This window comes from Erithacus rubecula, assembly GCF_903797595.1.
Source record: "Erithacus rubecula genome assembly, chromosome: 6".
Classification (NCBI taxonomy): domain Eukaryota; kingdom Metazoa; phylum Chordata; class Aves; order Passeriformes; family Muscicapidae; genus Erithacus; species Erithacus rubecula.
The window spans coordinates 29246371-29264370 of record NC_136688.1 but is presented as its reverse complement, the minus strand read 5'-3'; the positions used below and the strand labels follow the sequence as shown (position 1 = coordinate 29264370).

General features: G+C 36.6%; 1 protein-coding gene across 21 annotated transcripts in view; it reads left to right on the top strand.

The window, feature by feature from the left end:
- The window catches only part of GPHN (gephyrin), a 272258-nt gene that overhangs the window by 146764 nt on the left and 107494 nt on the right, over positions 1-18000 (top strand). For 10 of the 21 annotated variants that reach the window (XM_079309648.1, XM_079309641.1, XM_079309644.1 and 7 more), the window contains one exon: positions 5818-5856. The exons of the other annotated variants lie outside the window; for them this stretch is intronic. In XM_079309648.1, coding sequence (XP_079165774.1) covers positions 5818-5856 — 39 coding nt within the window. The remainder of the gene's footprint in view (positions 1-5817; positions 5857-18000) is intronic. 21 annotated transcript variants of the gene reach the window in all.

Genomic DNA, 18000 nt, shown 5'->3' with positions numbered 1-18000 from the left:
ATTTATGAATGCTTCTTTCAGTTCTTGCTGTTTATATACTTCAATACTTAAGGATTGGTTTAAAATTGTTTAGGCACATACTTTTAAAAATTTTGTCTGAAAATAAATGCATGCTTATTTATTCTTTCATCAGAATTCTCTGACCTATGAAAAGAAATCATTGTTCTCTGAAACTCCATTCTATTCGTCAATGTTTCTGAAAAATCATGCTCAGAATGAACAAAATACTCCAAATATACTACACAGAAGCCATGTTTGGATAGAAGAAAGTCTCAATTCTTCTGTAATATGTCTTTTTATATTCAGTTTAAAATTACACTAGCATTTTTATAATTATGGCCAAATGCAAATTTTCTATAATTTGGTTCTTCCCCATTGTCTAAGGTATCTCTCATGGGTTTTTCTTCACACTCCATTTTGCTTCCATAGACTATTTTAGTATCTGTATCCTTCCATTTATCTGTCTCAAGTAGTGTTGATCTCTATTGTTTTCAGTTTTCATGTGTTTTGTATGTTTGCTTCCACTTAAACTTTGTTAATGAAATAAGATGCTTATGACACAACAGAACAGTCATGTTATAGCCATACTCACAGCAACACATTTTGTCAAAGTAATCTAAATCCACTGAGACTTAAACTTTTCAACTATTTCCATTTAATAGGCAGAAACTTAAGCTAGAAATTATATGTAGGAGATTTTTGTCCTCCCTGGTTCAAATACAGCCTTTCCAGAGCAGCAGGATTTCTAGTATTGTTTGTTGTGGATGTGGACTACTTCTGTTCTTCCTCAGCAATATTTTATTATTGGCACTGAACCAAAAGAAAATAATTTCCATTTTACAGACTGTCACTTCAGGATGGCTCCATTGTGTGGAGGAATGAAGCCTTCATCTCACAAGGGACATAAGTAATTTTGTGGTAGGAATAATATGAAATTGTTCATCCTCTAATAACCCAGGCTAATGCTCCAGCTTTTCACCCTTCAGTATTCCAGATACCCTCCAATTTAGTAGCTATTTTAAGAAAATATTTTGTAGTCTCTTTTAAAACTGTAGCTTTTCATACCTCTTAATAGAGGTTTTGCTCTGAGTTAAGTTTGATTTCTGTGGTGAGCTGCTGTATGTATGTGCTGTGTATGGATGACATCTGACCCTGTAACTTGCCATCATCTTTTGAGGCCTTCATAGTTCTTAGAAAATTGTTTCCAACCCAGCTTGCTCCTAGAGAGTTGGCATTACAAAACCTTGCTGTGTGCATCTAATCAACAAAGGTGCTTAAATGAAGCAAATTGCTCTGTGACAGACTCCTTCCAAACTCTGTGCTACTCTTTTAGAAGTTTCTCAGCAACTCTGTACCATTCCCTTTTTCTTAGTCCTCCAGGCAGGTCCTAGCTTATATCATTAGGTCTTTATCTCATCTGCTTTAGTTTTTCAATAAAATTTATTATTTGATATGCTGTATTTGGTATTAAAAATTCAGATGCATTTATGTGCCATAATACTTCAGTTTAAAATGATATATTTAGGTTTTTAATCTGTCTTGGGAAGGTATGTTATTACAGCAGAATTGATATGTTTAATTGCAGAACACTTTTCACTGAACATCTATTACCAGCTTTTTGAGAAGCAGCATTATACAAATTATTTGCACCACTCAACACACTGTCAGTTTACAGAAGTACCTGTGTTTTGATAAATTCCACTCTGATTTAGCTGACTTACAAAGGGCTAAAGAGTGCCTTTCTCTTCTCTTGTTTGAGTTTCTCAGGGAAACTTGGTAGCACGCCATCATCACTGAAGGACTTGGTTTTGCTATCATCACTTGCAGTCACTGCATGGGAACACCTGCAAGCTGCTCAGACACCTGCAGTGAGAAATGTGAGGGGCAGGAAAGGCAGATCCCATTTCAGCTCCATTTTCTCACCTATCAGAGGTTACTCACAAAAATAAGACCATCAAACAAATGCAGACAATACTTGTCTGTGTATGGGACTGATGTGTCTAAAATGCAAAGCTGTGTATTTTTATTGACATTCCTTTTTAAAAGTTTCAGCTGTCACAGTGGATATAGAAAAAGGAAAAAAAAATACAAAGGCAAGGAGAGATGCTTTCTGTGAGAGTTACACAACTCAATCTGTTTCGTTTATCATAAAGAACACTAAGAAATAACTTTGGTTTTGCCTGTACTGTCATTGGGAAATAATGTACAATACTAAAGGCTTTTTATGGTACCAAAGGCTTTCTTAATCTACTAAAGCAAATTGTAAAAATAGCTGGTAGTAGAAAGCTTGAGCCAGCAAAATCGAGTAAAATCATCATTATGAAAGGCTTTATGTATTGGGATTTGTTTGTTTAAGAGATTAATCACACAAGTAAATTCCCTAAAGAGCTGTATTCTGCGTTTTAATTCTGTCAAATCAAAAATGTTGGCTGGTGGGAGAAACATCTTCTAAAACTCAAGTTAGCTTGTACTTTTTGCAGAAGTCACAGATGACATTATATTAATCATCCTGCACTTGTAGCCTTATGTTCTGTATGTGTTAGATTAGAAGGTAGTTTGAATCAAATGGATCTTGAAAATAATAATTAAGTGATTTTATTTCCTGAATTCAAAAGGACTACATTAATTGCTTTTGTCTCTTTTTTGAAAATGTAAAACCCTGATAATATTGGCTGAGAATGCTGGGGCAAATATCTTTTTAATTACTTAACTAATGTATTAACCTTCTGTGTAAAGTTGTCTGACTGTCATATCATAAAGGTAATGCTAATAGAATTCCTATTAAGCCTTTGGTTATTTTTGCTCATTTGAGGATCAGCTTTTATTTGCCTTTTTTTTTTAGGTGTCCTTAGTACTCTTGAAAAGCAAATAGAGACTGTGTTTTTTGACTTTCAAATGTGTAGGAAATATTTGAAAGCTCTGCTGAAAAGAACAGTAAAACAGCAGTAAGGAATTTGAATGTTTCATAAAATGAGAAACAAAGCCACAATATTGAGCCGGGAAATATTACCTTTTTGTTCTTAAACTTTGAAATTAAAGGGGTCTTTTTTCCCAGGTAATTTAGGAATGGTAGTTGGAAGAAGGCTGGCATGTCCTGAGAGTGGATAAGTAGTTCCTGTGTGAGTGCACCCAGTACTTCCAAAAGTACACCCATGAACAATAAGATTATGGTGTGCTTTTTTAATGGGGTAAAGAGAAGGGTCTTCCTCCTCTTGGTCTTTTAGCTGTGTTTCACTATAGAGCCCCCAGCTCATGTAGACATTTCTGTATTTGCTTAAATAAACTGGATTGTCTCATATTAGCAGTGTAGCCACAACAGTGAATATATTTTTCTGTGGTCCTTTCTATAACTAGGGAGGGAAAACAGGCCTGCCATGGGACTTCTGCATAATGAAATTTTCAATTTGGAACTTTGGGAATTTTTTTTTTCTCTTAGGCATTTCTAAAAATAGTTTCTATTAAAGCATCACTTTGGAGAAGATAATAGGAAACTGAACAAAATTAAACATCAAGTTAAAGCAATATAATCTTGAAAACATTGTCAAGCCTGCAATTTTTGCCCTTAATGTGTCATTTTTTTATGGTCATGGTCTATTATAAAGAGTTTAGTAAAAGCTAAATACAGGGAAAATTAACGAAAAAAAAAATAATATAGACATGTTCGGAAGGCTTCTTTGTGAAGGCAGCTTGAAGACATGATAACAAGAAGGCAAATACTAGTTTGGATTTAAGATGTATGAAAAATTGAGTTTGACATTAGCACACCAGAATAGCAAAATGACTCATTATTAAAATAGTTGATCATTAAAACTAATACTAATTAAAGAATAGAAAATTTCTCATTTACTTCTTCCCTGCTGTGTAGGAGCTTTTCCAGCCACTAAGTGGAAAGAAACTAGAAGAATCTTGGAAAGCAGCTGGCTTCATGAGTTATTCTTAGGATTGTAACTAGTCCTTCTCCTGCTTTTGCTAATTGCTACCACATGGAGCAGTGAAGCTTTAGCAAAATGTTGACTCAGTATGAGTACCAAAATAGAAAACCAAAATGACAATTGTCACGCTTAGGCATGAAAGTCTTACCAGTTATGGGCTAAAAAATAATTACTTTTTAACTTTTATTTAGTCTATATTTTCATTTCTTGTCCCTGCATGCATATATTATTTTCCCAGTAACTCTGCCATCAGAATACCTAAATTAATAGAGAGGTGCATAACCTACTGTTATTTATTGTTGACATTTAAAGTGTCAGTGGATTTTGAAAGTCCCTGTTTTCCTCCACAAATAAGCATTTTCTTTTGGTATCCTGAGATCAGTTTGTCATAGTTCATTCTCATTAAGCCTGAAAGATCTCCCTTCAAAGAGAAGGTGATAGCAATTTTGTTCTTGATGTGGTGCAGCTAATTGTAATATCTGCTGGCCACAAAATCACAGGATTTTATCAAACTGCCAATGTGTGCCCTTAGTATCTTGAACTCTGATATCTCTGGTTCAGCCAGTATCTGCAGTTCCTGCCTGGTTTATGCCATTACTCATCATATGATGGAAGTCTCTCAGTCTTCTCTGCCTAAATTATTTGCTAATTTGTTCTAAGTCCAAATGGTAGTGTTCAATATGGGAAAGTTTGGATATGGAAGAAATTCCTATTCTATGACCCAAATTTCTAAATTTAAAGTTCTCTTAACCTCTGTTATTCTTGTGCCTTGCTGTGCTAGAAAGAGAATGAGTGGCTGATACCCAGAGATCAGTATAAAGTTCCATCAGCTTAGCCTATCACTACTGTATTATTTAAAAACTTTGTTGCATATGACTGCATGGCAAGTTCATGCAGATTCCCCCTGCAACCTTTCCAAATCCTAATTCAGCAAGGGCACAGCAAAGCTAATGATTCCTTTATATTATCTAAGGTTCTCTACAGTTTGAAGAGGGAGGAGTTGGCTTCTTCTTTCATATTACTGCCCTGTCAAAGTGGAGTGTAGGTTTTCAGTGTTGACAATGAAAAATTAACGTGCAGGTAGATAAATGCACACGCAGTGTGGACTTCAGTATAGACAGAAATAGTGAAGTTTGCTTCTTGGTTGATCCTTTTAGTTTCTAGGTGGATACTGTATAAAAAGTCTCATTATTTAAATGACAGATGAGTTAAATTACTGAACTTCATTAGTGTTGGAATTTTCTCAGTTCTTACATTTCAGATTTCATTGCATGTTTCTGAAGTAAAGCAGCAGCTAAGGTTTCCAAAAGAGTTTGTTTAAAAACCCAAGCATGTTAAATAGCAAAATGCTTAAGTTAAAGAGAAGAGGATATTCCAGGTAACAAATAGGTGCTGATCAGTTTGATACTTAGAAGAGGGTCACCACACAAGATTCACAGTATTAATTCTTTTCATTAGAGTGTGGGTGTGTCTAAGCCAAATTTTAACACCAGCCTACACTGATAATGAGTAACAGTTAATGATGATTTCCATTTATCTCACAAATGGCCAGCAGTGGCTAATGGGTACTCCTGTTCAACTTCACAAGGCATTTTGCAGTGGATATGGGAATGAGCTCACAAGACCAACCCCTTTCCCCTCTTATACTAGAGGTGCTAGAGGTAAGTGTGATTTTGGGGAACAAGGGTGGGAGGTCATGAGATGAAAGTGATGTGGGCTTCTTAAATTTTTCACAAACCTCCATAAAGGCATGTATCTGGGGATGGGCAAAGATTCAGTTGAATTCTTATTTTTTTGCCCAAAATGATTACCCAGTCCTAAATTGACATGCTTTCCTTGAACTGGGAGTCAGAAATCCCTTTTCTCTTCTGTTTTTCTGCTGCAGAAATTCCCAACATTCCCATTATGTGGGCTCCAGAGAGGGGTAAGCAACATCTTCAATCCCACCCAATCATTTCCAAACTAATTCTTTGCTAGTATTTTTTTGCTTTTAAAATCATCATCAGAAACGGTTTTTAGACACATTTTTCCCATTTGTTTGATTTTCTTGTGGATTCTCATATTTTTGTTTTATAGGAAGGTCCCATGGCCTCCCCAAGTGCTAGGGTCAGACTCATTTGCTGTTTCCATTTGTGTGCTATTCTCCTGTGGATTTTCATGGTTCACTCTGATCACATGATATTACCAAAGGGTGAGCATCTAGACTCTTGGGACTGTTTCACTCGTGGAATCCTGAGTTGTTGAAAAAGCACTGCCACCCTGCTATCCTGTCAGTCATTTGGCAGGCTTATGTTTTGCTCTTGCCAACAGTTCCATCTGATTGTTGGTGGGCTTTGGTCTTTTTCTGCCTTGTCTGGGGACTGCCTGGCATTCACTACTGTCTTGTATTCTCTCTACCTGCTGGCTGTTGTCCTGCTGACATCTTGGCCCTTTGCCTGACTGTCTGGCATTGCCTCTTGACCAGCTAATTGCCTGACAGTGACTACCCACTGCCCTGTCCATCTGCTGGCTGGCATGTGTCGCCTCCTTACTGTCCTTTCAATCTGATTGTACGTGGGCATTGGCCTCCTGCTGCCCTGTCTCCTGCTCCAAGTGCCTGGCATTGTCTTCCTGCTGACTGCATCTGCTGACTTTGTGGGATTGCTCTTCTGCTGCTTGGCACACCTGCTGAATGTTTGGTACTGCTTTAGCAACTTGCTGAATGTTTGGCATTTTCCTCATGCCTTTTCACCTGATCCTTGAATATAGTGTCCCCTTGCTGCTCTTCGAGTCTGCTTACTCACTGATACTTGCTCTTTTGCCATCCTGTCCACTTGCTTTTATGCCTGGCATTTCTATCATATTGTCCTACCCATCTGCCTAGATTTTATTTCTAAATATGCACCAGTCTGAAAAGATTAAGAAGAATTATAAGGAAAGGGGAAAAACTATTGTCTGGCTCCTTCTTGGTCTGATTCAGTTTAACATACCAGCCAGAAACTGATCTCAGTGCCAGCATTCAGCTTTTTCATAGAACTACTCAAAACCCTTTTCCAACTTATGAAAAAAATAAACCAAACCCAAACCAAACTGAACTGTATCTTTGCTTCCATCACTTTATTCAATAGTTGTATTAATAAGTTGTGCTGTATTAAGTATTAAATTTGATAGTAATTAAGTACTATAGCCCTAATATTACCTAAGGTATCTCAGAATCCATTGAAGGTAGGTAATAACAGGATGGAAAAACAATCTGTTGCTCAGTCTCAGATTAGGGTTTGAAAGTAGAGCTGTTTCATTAAACACAGTGTATTAAAGAAGCTAAATAAGAAATATTACAGGTCTTTTTATTTAAAGCAGAGGGTTGCAGCTAATCCAAATAAACTATTGGATCAGTACAGTATTACCAAACTGAAATGTGTCCTAATTGCTGCTTCTTACTCTTTCTGTACTGTGAGAATGGTCAATTGCCAATTTACAGAAACCTTTTGTTGCTCTCTCACAGATTAAGAGCAAGGATTTGACTGTAAGGTCCATAGTAAGGGAATAAATCATTGTCACACCTTAGAATAAGAAGCAGGATGTCCTGCTCTTCTTTTAATTCAACTCATTTGACATCTTTTCCTGGCTCTGCCACAGTTTTTAACTTATTATGAGTGTTGTTGGGTTTATTTGTGTTTTTAAATCCAGTAGCAACTAGGAGCTGAAGAAAATATTGTCGTAATGAATCCTGTCATCATTTCATAGTAAAGTCTTACTATATTTAAATAAATTGTATGTAATGATCTTTTAACCTTAGCTCTTAATCTCTTCAAATATATTAATTACTGCTGTTGCTATCTTCAAAAGTAACTTAACTATGTGAAATTATGTCTAAGCATAGAGGCAGGGCAGCATCCCTTGAGTCAGTAGCAGCTTTCGCCAGTGTGGGACCAGCTGTGGAATCAGAGAAAGACCTTGTGAGAGAGCACCTTGCTCCAGGAGCCCCAAGAACAGCTTGCTGTGTGGAGGATGGCTCCCAGGGCATCTGACAATGTTCAGGGAAGAGCTAGTAGGATCCTTCCCCCAGTTTTCATGTTAATGCCTAGAAACAGTTAACTTGGATTTTGCTCCAAGGAACTGAAGGATGTGAATGTCCACCTGTATTTTGGTCCTTTACTGTCTCCTAGTCTCTCCTGTCCTGTCTCTTCTCAGCATTTCCAACCCTCCCTTGCTTTTCCAAGCATAATTTTTTCACAACTTCATGAACTCTTAAAGATGGTAGGCTGTCAGTCTCTCACTTCCCACCAGCTTCGAGTTGTTGAAGGGTGTGGTGACAAGAACAGGTCTCAGTGGTAAATCCCTTCCTCCAAACTTGAACTCCCAGTGTTACCTTGATGCTTCCCTAGGCTGTTGTTTGAGAAGCAGGGCTGCAAGGGAGGAGGAATATTCACTCTAGCACTGTGGGGCATCAGGATACTGCTGGAACTCACTTCTTATCCCAACAAACATAAGTAATTTGTTCATGTATCATTTTAGTTATTTTTAATATAGGGTTTTTAAAATTATTATCGCCTCAAATATGTGGAGATTTTTTCAAATAATATTCATGTTACATAAATTTTAAATGCAAAAAAAGCAGCAGAAGCTGGAGGAAAATAAACACTAAGCTTTTTCTGGAATGTATGAAATTTTTTGGATGAAAATTATACCTACAACAGAACTGATGCAGTGCTGTCTTAGGCAGCTTCACTGTAATATATCAAGTTAAATTAGTTTTCTGCCTGAAGTGGTAAAATTATGGTACAAATATTCAAATTAGTTCTAAAAGAATCTGTGGTAAGTTGAAAGAATAAATTTTAGGTTTTGTCTTATAAATGAGTCAACATTTGGTTAAAAAAAAATTTGCACACAAAACCCTAGGAGTTATATTTTCCCTATTAAATCCCTGTAACAGTGATATACAACATTATTTTATCTTTTTCTTTCTTCCACAGGGATTTTGGGGAAGTTTTTTTTAGTTATTTGTCCTTGTCATTCTTATGGACAGGGAGGGAGTTGAAAGTATTTTTTAGCCTATCCTGTGCTGATTTTCTGCCAAAAATTAGCTTTTGAAACAGTCATGAACAATGCAAGTCTTTCTAGCTCACAGAGTTTTCCTTTCCAGAATAACTAAATTTCCTGTTATCAGCCCAATTTTATCTCTGTTTTATTCCTCTTTTTAGACTATTTTATTTCCTTATTGTCTCTGATTAAAAAAAAAAACCCTATTACAGTTCTCATAGTTATTTCCTCAACTCAAATATCTAAATCTTGCAAATTATTTGTCAGGAGAGAGTGTTTGTTGTATATTCTCTTTGCTTCAATGCACTTTTTAATTTCCATTAATTTTTTTACAGTTCACTTTCTTTATTCTTCTGTTTTCTAGAGGTATCCTTTCTGATGATAGCAGCATTGCAGTCTCTTAGCAACTAATTTCTTCAGTTGTTTGTGGAAAGAAAACAAATTCCTAACTAATACAGGCCTTCTGCACTCAAAAAGAAAGAGAGATATATGATTATTTTTCTATCTTGGGATTTCCAGGTGTTTCATTCCCTTGAGGCATTTAATCACTGCTTTCACTTTCAGTTGAAGTTTTCCACTCTTTAAAAAATAATGTATCTGACAGTGACTTATTTCAAGTTGGAATTCAGATTTTATTATGTCTGTATGTTGCTTCTGGGTTCAGATTGAAAAAATTATTTGGTTAATTTTAGACAAGAATGCTTTGAATGATACATGTTGTGCTAAAGAGCATATATGCCTTTTGGTTCCTGCTTGTCATCACTGGCAAAGGCTTTTGCTGTTACAATTCACATAACAATTTCTAAGTTCCAATGTCTCTCTGCTCTTACCTCTTAACTTAATTGGCCAATAGCTTTTGTTGGAAAGACGAGGAGATAATGTTGCATTTTGAGTATTGAGTATTGAGAAATTTGACAGCAAATCAATCCCTTGCTTCCCAGCGGTTCCCTAGAGATCAAGAGGGTGTGGCTGCTGTCAGCTTGCTCTCTGACTGCAACCAGTTTGGCACTTTGAGGCTGGTCACATTCAGTAAGAACTTTCATGGACACAGATTCACAGATAGTATAGTTCATGAAAGCAACATGTTAATATATTATTTTAGACTGTAATAAGTACACTACACCTACAAAATGCAAGCATGTAGTGCTATGTCCAGCTATTCACAGGTGATTCCAAGGCAGGCAGAGGCACAAATCTTACAGAGGCATCCCAGCTTTGGTGAGGAGCAGAGAAGCAAGCCTGGTGACTTGTCTGCAGAATGGGATCTTGTTCTCATCCTCTGCCAAAGAGGATTCCAAATGCAAAATTTATACTCTGGGGAGAAAAGGAGATGATATTGTAGTCAAATATCCTGTTGCTGGCTCCATAAATGGTGAGGGGGCAGCTGTTTGTGTATAAAGGCAGAGTTCTGCACTCTGAGCAGCCAGCCATCATGCCCACATTAATCCCACAGCATCTCTCTTGGCTTTGGGTGTTACTCCTACAGGTGGATGTGCAAAGCAATGAATCAATGCCTGTTGAAGAATTGTTCCCCCTGTTCATTTTGCTGCTGTTCTGCCCAGTCAGGTTTTAGATCCAGCCTGGAGAAGAGAAGGCTCCAGGGAGGCTCTATTGCATTTTTTCAGGACTTAAAGGGGGGACTATAAAAAAGATGGGACCAAACTTTTAAGCAGGGGCTGATGTGATAGGACAAGGAGGAGGAATGATTTTAAACTGAAGGAGGGTCAATTTAGATATTAGGAAGAAATTCCTTACTGGGAGGCTGGTGAGGCAGTAGCACATCCTGTGCAGAGGAGCTATGGATGCCCCATCCCTGGAAGTGTTTAAGGTCAGGCTCAATGGGGCTCTGAACAGCTTGATCTGGTTGAAGATATCCTTGTTTAATGCAGGGGAGGTTGGACTTAAATGGCCTTTGAAAGGTCCCTCCCAACTCAAACTACTCTATGGCTTGCTGGAGCTTCTTTCACTTCATTTGGGAGTTTATTGAAGTTAGATTTATTTAATTGGTTGGAAATTTTGTCTGAGACTGCACCTAAGCTTTTGTTTGATTTGGCCTTTACTCCTCTCCTGGAAGATCATAGCAACAGTAGTCAGTCTTTTTCACTGTCATTGTTTGCTTTCAAGAAATATTTGTACACCTTTATTAGGCTCTTTTCTTGGAACCTTTTTGCACATAGACTGAGTAGTAAATAAGCTTTATTTTGTGTAGTGTTGCAATCACATACATCACTCATTCAAATTGACCTAATCATCATCACATTCAAGTCGCAGATTTTGCAGATTTCAAAACTGAATGAAGTTACACATTGCACCTTAAATTTTGGCTGGATTTTTGGCCTACAACTCCCTTTTTAAGAGTGAAAAGTTTTTGGGTTATTGTCACTTCCTACTATTAGCTGATTTTTCTTCCTTTAAAACCAAATAGTGCTTAGGTGTCCTGTGAAATACAGAATTAATCCGTGTACAGCAAGGTTTAATGCTATGGTGTTTTTGAAACTCTTTTACAATTCATCCATTTTACTGATTTCTGTGATCAGCACTGGGCATTCCTGGAAAAAGAACAGAGAAGGGCACAGAATTGTTTTAGATGTATTTGTCTCCTAGGGATTTTATTTCCTGCAGAATCTTAATGAGAAGATGCTGTTACATCATCATTCTTTGCAGGCAAGAGAGAGTAGCATTTTCTTTTGACTTTAAGGCTAAAAAAGATAGATTTTCCAGTGTAGCTAAAACTGTGGGATTTTCTCAACAGCTTTTACACTGTTTAGACAGTCTAATACTCTCCCCAAAAGTATTTGTGTCTTTGTATCCAATGAAACAAATTACATCTTCAATAATCATATTTTTAAAAGAAAATATAACAATAAAAACAAAGTGTTAGGCAGCTAACCTTGGGTGCTATTTGATTCCTGTGTTAATCTGAATAGCAGTATTGCATCACCTGGATAATTTATACAGAAATACTGTCTGATTTTTTACTTGAGTTAGTCTGCCTAGAAGTATGATGTGTAGTTGCTGTACACTTAGTGTGAGCACATTTGCTGTGGCAGAGATGCTTAGCATTCAGTGCAACAGTCCTGAGTACATTTTGAGTACACAGAGCAAGAACTAACTTGTTCACTGTGCCTGTCCAAGAATCTCTTTTGCTTTGTCATTTCTTAAAAGTTGCTGCCTTTTCTCAGTGAACCACTCACACACTGCTAGTGCAAAAATCAATTTGCTGAAAAAGTTTGGACACAGAGGGTGTTTTATTAAAAAGCAAAAAGATTTTTCTGCACAACATGGTCTGGTGCTTCAAGCACAGCAGAAGAGTATGGGAGGTGCTTATATACCTGTGTTGCTATATCTATATTAATGCAAAAGTGTGTATGTGATAGGAACCCTGAGGGCTTCAAAACTGGGTTGTGTGGCTGGGAAGTAAACTGGCAGAATTGTCTATACAATGCAAAGTTGTAATAATGTGAAAGCATTGCTTTTTACAGCTGAGTAGTGTCAATAAATGATTTGACTGATTTTACCAGGTGCATGAAAGATATTTTAACATCTTCTAAAACTGGAAGAAACTGCTGTTTTGGAAATGTGTTTAGTAAACATCTTAGTGTAATAGAATATATTCTATACTGGGGGGTTTATATATATATAGTTAAACATAACTATAAAATACTGTAAGGCATTAATTAAATAGTAAAATAAAATTCCAGAGGAAATTGTAAACTTGATATATTTAATATTCCTCACTCAGTATAGATTAGGAATTCTCTTGTCTTCCACTTCAGTGCACTGTGCCACAGCAGTCTCAACAAGATGCTTTTCATCTTCTGTTTGAGAAACCTTTTCATTCAATTGTTTCCACAAGAATCTTGGAGGTAAAAAATGTGAATTGTGCCAGAAGTTTAATAGTCCTATATGGGAAATGATTTGACAGAATGCACAGTAGGTTACTTTGGCTTTCAAAATCTATTCACTTGTTCAATTCTAATGAAAGCATCATTTGCATGTGCCAAAACTGACAGATGTTTGGACTCTGAACGCTTCAACTGTATCACTGGATGTCACAAAAGAATAATTTCTATGAATTTTTAAATTGTGGAAAAAAGACTTGAAAGTTGTTATTAGAGATGCTTTATCATTTACTTGGGGAGTAAGAGAATCTTAAGAGAAGGTATTTTTTTGTTGTAGTTCCAGTGTTGCTGTGCTGTATTCTTGAAAAATTATTACTCATTAGTCCGCTCTTTGTAGTGCAGAAGGTGTATTTTGGGAAGGGTTTTTTTTTTTTTTAAATCTTCAACATTGATGATTTGAGATCTAAAACTGTTTGGAGGAACGACTTAACCAGTGGAAGAATTTGACTGAATTTTCAGAAGTGCAAATATTTTGTATGTCGTATTTGTTCTTGGCAAAAGGTAGCAAATGTTAGGAAAGATCAGAGGAGATCCTCAAAAGATTTACGTTTCAATTTCCGTAACCAACGTGCTAGAGCTGTATATTTATAGAAGTGAAATTGCAAATAAAAACTTTTGGTTCTTTCACTGCTCCAGGCACTGCACAAATTCTTAAGAGAAAGCAGTGTACATTTCTACCTTGATTGCCTCATTTTTTGTGTGTCCCTATGAGGGTCTCTAAGAAATATTGCCTCCTCTTTTCCCATGATATTAATACCACAGCAAAACTACAGTTTTGTTTCTCCTATATAGTTCTAGACTTCATTGCTAAGTATACTTCCCTGAACCACAAATACACCCACTCTCCCTATACAGAAGAATCTAAGTTTGGCACTAGTTTTGAAATGAGGCTGACTGTACCCTGACTCCACTTTGGTATAGATAAATAGTCTAGAAGATAGTACACATAAGCAGAAACACTGTCTAGGGTGTGTTTTTATGAGACAGTGCTCCCTAGTTGTTATTCTGTTAGTTAAAGCTCACTGTTGTTGCTTCAGTAATGTAGAATTCTTATTGGTGCAGTGTAGGTACCCATGCTTATTTCTCTCATTTGTGCTGCATGAGTCTGTTTTTCAGAGAACAAATATGTCACTTCTCATATTTTGTTCCTTTTCTTCATATTTTAGAGAAAGGTTGTGCTGGGTTTCCTATTTTATATTAATACAAAGCAGTTTGAAATAACTGAGGGAATGCTTAAAATAATAGTAATTAGTAACAGATAACATTTCAACAGTGTTTTTGTAATAGCAGAATGGTTTTACCAGGAAGTCTTCAGTTGTACTATTTTTGCTGAATGGAAAGGGATTTGTTCTTGCACAAAGTGGAGTTGCAGTGGGAAACACAGCAGTGTGTACCTAGGAAGAGAGCTGAAAGAGACACCTGACCCTTTTTTGTACCAAGTGCAGGGGCTTATTTCCAGCTGTTGTTTCACCAGGCTCCTCCTGATCTCCCCACCATTGCAAATACTCTGCCTTTTGACACTGGCTCAACACACTGCTTTAGTCAGCTGTAATGTACTGCATCTGGTGGGCTGTGTCCAACTTTGTTCAGCCTAAATGCGTTCCTTACAGTGCAGAAGAACATTTAGGGTCTTGTTTGTTTAGCAGCTGCTAAAATGGATTGTTCTAGTGGGTTTATGACAATGTATGGGGGCAGGGAGTATCCTAAAATTAAGATCGTTTTTTATGGCGTATTTTATACACATTTAAGGTCTTAAAACTTTGTTTAGTGATCACGAATAAAAATGTATTATTACCACAATATTTATTAGAACTGATATGTACATGGTTGGATGCCCAGATACATCAATTTCATTACACAAATAGGGCAAGCAAATCACTGATCTATGAAGTTTATATAAATTATGTGCAATCAGGTTTAGCTAAAAATTTAGATCTAGATCTGCAGAAGTGGAAGAATAATTTTCAAATTCCACAGTGTTGTTTTTTCTAGTATATTTACATTAAATTTCAAACTTCTCTATGGTGTATAAAATGGGAAGCATCTTCCCCCAAATGTTTTGCAAGCTGTAAGTAAAAAAGAAACAGAGTATTAAATAAATATTTTAATAAGTTTGATTTCAGCTGAAGAAAAAATGGACTTTTAAGGAAAGGTATAATGAACACTAAGATTTTTATTAACTAATATGCACTTTATTTGATGATGATAAGAACTTTTTCGTTTACAAAAGTAATTATCATTGGGGTCCAACAAGTGAGAATTCAATATATTCGTGGCTTGGTCATGCATAAGTCATTGAGTTTTGTCAGAATTTTGTCTCTATTTGCTACTTGCATTTTATGATCATATACAGAGTGGAAGTGTTCTGATAGACTCATTTGCTGACACTGGTTTATAAAGAAGGCAGACACTGAATTAGCTTCTGGCACTTGAGTCTCATGCCATAGGCATTAGGCTGCAATAAATGGTATGATGGGTCCCAGTGGAAGGAGTGAGAGAATTTGGAGGAGACAATTTGCAGGCAGAGGGAACCATGGATATGGGTAGAAATAGAGAAAACAGAGTCTGTGTTTAATCTAACAGTAGTTACTGCTGTGACAGTTTTATTCCTCGCACCGATAAATTTTGTAGGGTCATTCTGTGATGTTTTGGTTCTGAGTGGCAGCAGAGTCACTGCAGATGTGCAAGCAGCATTCTGGTGCTGCAGAATTATTGTCAGTGGAATTGTGTTATTGGTATGTGTACATACACCAGTTTGTAGAGTTCAGTTTAGTTGGCTATATTAACCAGGGTTCCACTCACCTTTGGCTGTTTGTAGATTTGAATTGAGAGAAGAAAAGGAAAAAAAAATGAAATCAGGTCAGTTAGCAGAGAAGTATGTATCAAGCTTACCATTGATAAGAGGGAAAGGCACTAGGGTAAGCCACTCTAATAAGATTAGATGTGTTTTGTTTTCTTTTATGTAAAAAGAAATTCTACAAAAATCTGAGAGTGTTCTTAGTATTTGTCTATGTGTACATGACATAGGTAACTGTGTTTAACATCAAAAATTCCCAGCAAAGGAATCAAAAGGGATACTCAGCAGTCTTAGTATGAGTTTCTTACTGTACAGTAAAATTAGCAGAAGCTGGATGGTCACTTCATGAGAAGGAACATGCATTAGGGTCAGCACTGGCCCCATGTGTGCCTAGTCACCACCAGTCATCCTGTGAGCCCAAATACAGCAAATGCTGCTTACTTTGGCCTTACATTTCTATAAACCTATTTGATTTTGGTTGCTTTAATAACTGAGTAATTAGCCAAAGAAATTTGATTTTGGAAAACATAAAAGACCACAAATCCTGTCATGCTTTACATCCATAAAAAAAACAAAAGACACTGAGTATCACCATACAGGTTATTGGTGACAGAGAATGGAAGAATTCGAGAAAAGACAGCATAATGGTGAAACTGAGATGAATTCAAAAATCTTTCCAATGTATGGAAAGAAATAAAGAAGCCAACTGCTGAAAACTGTATTTCTTATTGCTCTTGGACAAGAAATAGGTAAGTTTTTTTTGTCGAGGAGCTCTGATCAGTCTAGCTCCGTATAAATGCTGTTTTCTCCCTGCAAGATAAGAGTAGGGAAGTAGACAATAACCTGAAATAGCTGATTCATGAATTAAAATTACTGGCACGTGTGTTGTCTCCAGCAGAGGTATTCTGAATAACTTTGAAGAAGGCATTTCATTTCCAGGGTGAGAGATGCAATTTTTATTCCTGAAGTACACACTTCTTACACAACTGGGTGACAGACATGACTGACCTTTTTGTTGCATATTTGACTGATCTATTTCTCTGCTCTTCATGGTCTGTGAGCTCTGTTGCAGAGGTTATATAGATATTTCTTTGGTAAAGGCCTTCCAAGATTTCAGCTTTCAGTGTAAAGTTCAAATAGGTAACTAAATCTTATCCATGCAAATGTTGTAGTCTGTTAAACAAATTATCTGCAAATTTGTCCATTAATTTGCATCTGTACCTCTACTATATACTATGCAGAGTCATAGATTTTAACTTGTTCAACAGAAATAATACTTTCCACAGAGGCAGTATCTGTCATCTTAATTTAATTGAATTTATTATGATTTCTGAGTCCCATATTTGCATTTTAGTTTAAGAAGTAAAATTATATTACTGCCCAAAACCAGCTGAAGAGTATATGAAAAGTCTCAGATCATTACTTACTGTTGAGGTCAAACTTTGTTATGCTCAATACCTGAAAGACAAAGGTAAGAAGTTTCTGAACATTTCCAAAAGAGTAGTCCTAGGTCTTTTAATTAAATCAGTTGGTATTCAATATATCCTCCAAAAACTGCCTGGGAGGGCTTCCACAGGTTAGAAACTGAGCTAGCAATTTATGTGGAGGCAAAGAAAGGCAGTGAAGCAGCAGAGAACTCTGTGAAACCAATTGGCAGTGAGCCATCTGTTAAGCAACCGCAACTACGTCAAAGATATCTAAAAATATACCAGTTGGTTTGGGAACATAATGCCCTAACTCCAATAAAAAGGCACTTTGTAAACAATCAAAAATGTGCTTTAAAATCACTTGCATTTATTCATACAACAATGAAATATAAAGGGTACTGCTCTCATAGATGTTGTTAGTAAATCCTATATCATTAAATTGTTTGTCCCTATTTCTCTTTGGATTAGAAACTAGCATGTTTTTTTTTCAATTCCATTGTCTCTCTCCGTGGTTCCCCCACACCCTGACACTTCTGTCATGTCTTGTCTTCCTTTTTTACTTCTCCTGTGTTTCTCCCTCATCTATTTTCTGTCCAAGCTGCCTTGGGCAGTCTTTGTAGAACCATAGAATGGTTTGGGTTTGAAGGGAATTTAATAATCCTCAGGTTCCAACCTCCTTATTGTTTTCCATCCCACTCACTTCATTCACTTGCCTTCATGCTGTTCTCATTTCTCCCCTTCTTACAATCCTACTGCTTGGATTTCCTGTAATTCTACCTTTCCACTTAAGCTTTCTTCTTCCCACATTCCCTTCTCCTATCTAAACTACAAACCTTGCCTTTCTTTGCAATCTCCAGGCTGGACTTTCTGCATTTCTGTCTTTTTCCTGAACTCTAGCTTTTACTTTCAAGTACTATTTT